This window comes from Penaeus monodon, chromosome 27 (assembly GCF_015228065.2).
Source record: "Penaeus monodon isolate SGIC_2016 chromosome 27, NSTDA_Pmon_1, whole genome shotgun sequence".
Lineage (NCBI taxonomy): Eukaryota > Metazoa > Arthropoda > Malacostraca > Decapoda > Penaeidae > Penaeus > Penaeus monodon.
The window spans coordinates 20,474,939-20,475,642 of NC_051412.1; the positions used below are offsets into that span (position 1 = coordinate 20,474,939).

Here is a 704-nt window from a genome sequence, read left to right on the forward strand (position 1 = left end):
TAACCCCCACAGGAAGCGTCCGAAGAAGCTCGTCGCCTGGAGCGGGTCTACGGGCGCGTGAAGTCGGCGACCGAGCGACACCGCAAGATGGAGGACCTCGCCCTCGAGAAGATCGGCGAGCACACGGCAGCTTCGAAGGCGGCGCTGAACCTGAGGAAGCGCGTGAAGGAGGCGAGGACGAAGTGCAGGATGCTGGTGAGTTTCGCGAAGGTGAAATGTTTTAGGGGATACTAGTGACCCAAGAAATGTAGGGAGGGCAAAGTCCTGAATGCTGGTGAGTTTTATGTGTGTATACAGAATGATATAACTGATAATTGTAGCGAAGAAAAATGTATTGGAGATTGTCAGCTGGATGATGAGTTTGTAAAAAAAATGTAAATGTTAATTGTAGCGAAGAAAAATAGAGAATTCCGGAACGTTAATGACACTCCATAAATAAATAATCTAAATATATTTTCTGTAGGAGGATGACCTTGTCGAGCGGGAGAAATACGCTGCAGATGCGGCTCTGAGGGCTTCTGATGGCCGCGCTGCCGTTCTCGCCCTGACCTCGAGCCGCGACGAAGCCCAGCGTGTCGTGGACCAACTCGATGCTGACGTCGCGAGGTAACTCTCTCTCGGGTCTCCCTTTCGCTCTTTCCTCCCATTTTCCTTTCTGTTGTCAGTTCCCGTTTTCTATTTGTCTCGTTATAGTGCGTGCGATC

General features: G+C 50.6%; 1 protein-coding gene across 1 annotated transcript in view; it reads left to right on the forward strand.

Moving 5' to 3' along the window:
- LOC119590448 (plectin-like) overlaps positions 1 to 704 on the forward strand; it is a gene marked incomplete at both ends in the record, with an annotated part of 7,249 nt that overhangs the window by 4,402 nt on the left and 2,143 nt on the right. Inside the window, 2 exon segments of the mRNA XM_037939109.1 lie at positions 13 to 195; positions 464 to 606. Coding sequence (XP_037795037.1) covers positions 13 to 195; positions 464 to 606 — 326 coding nt within the window.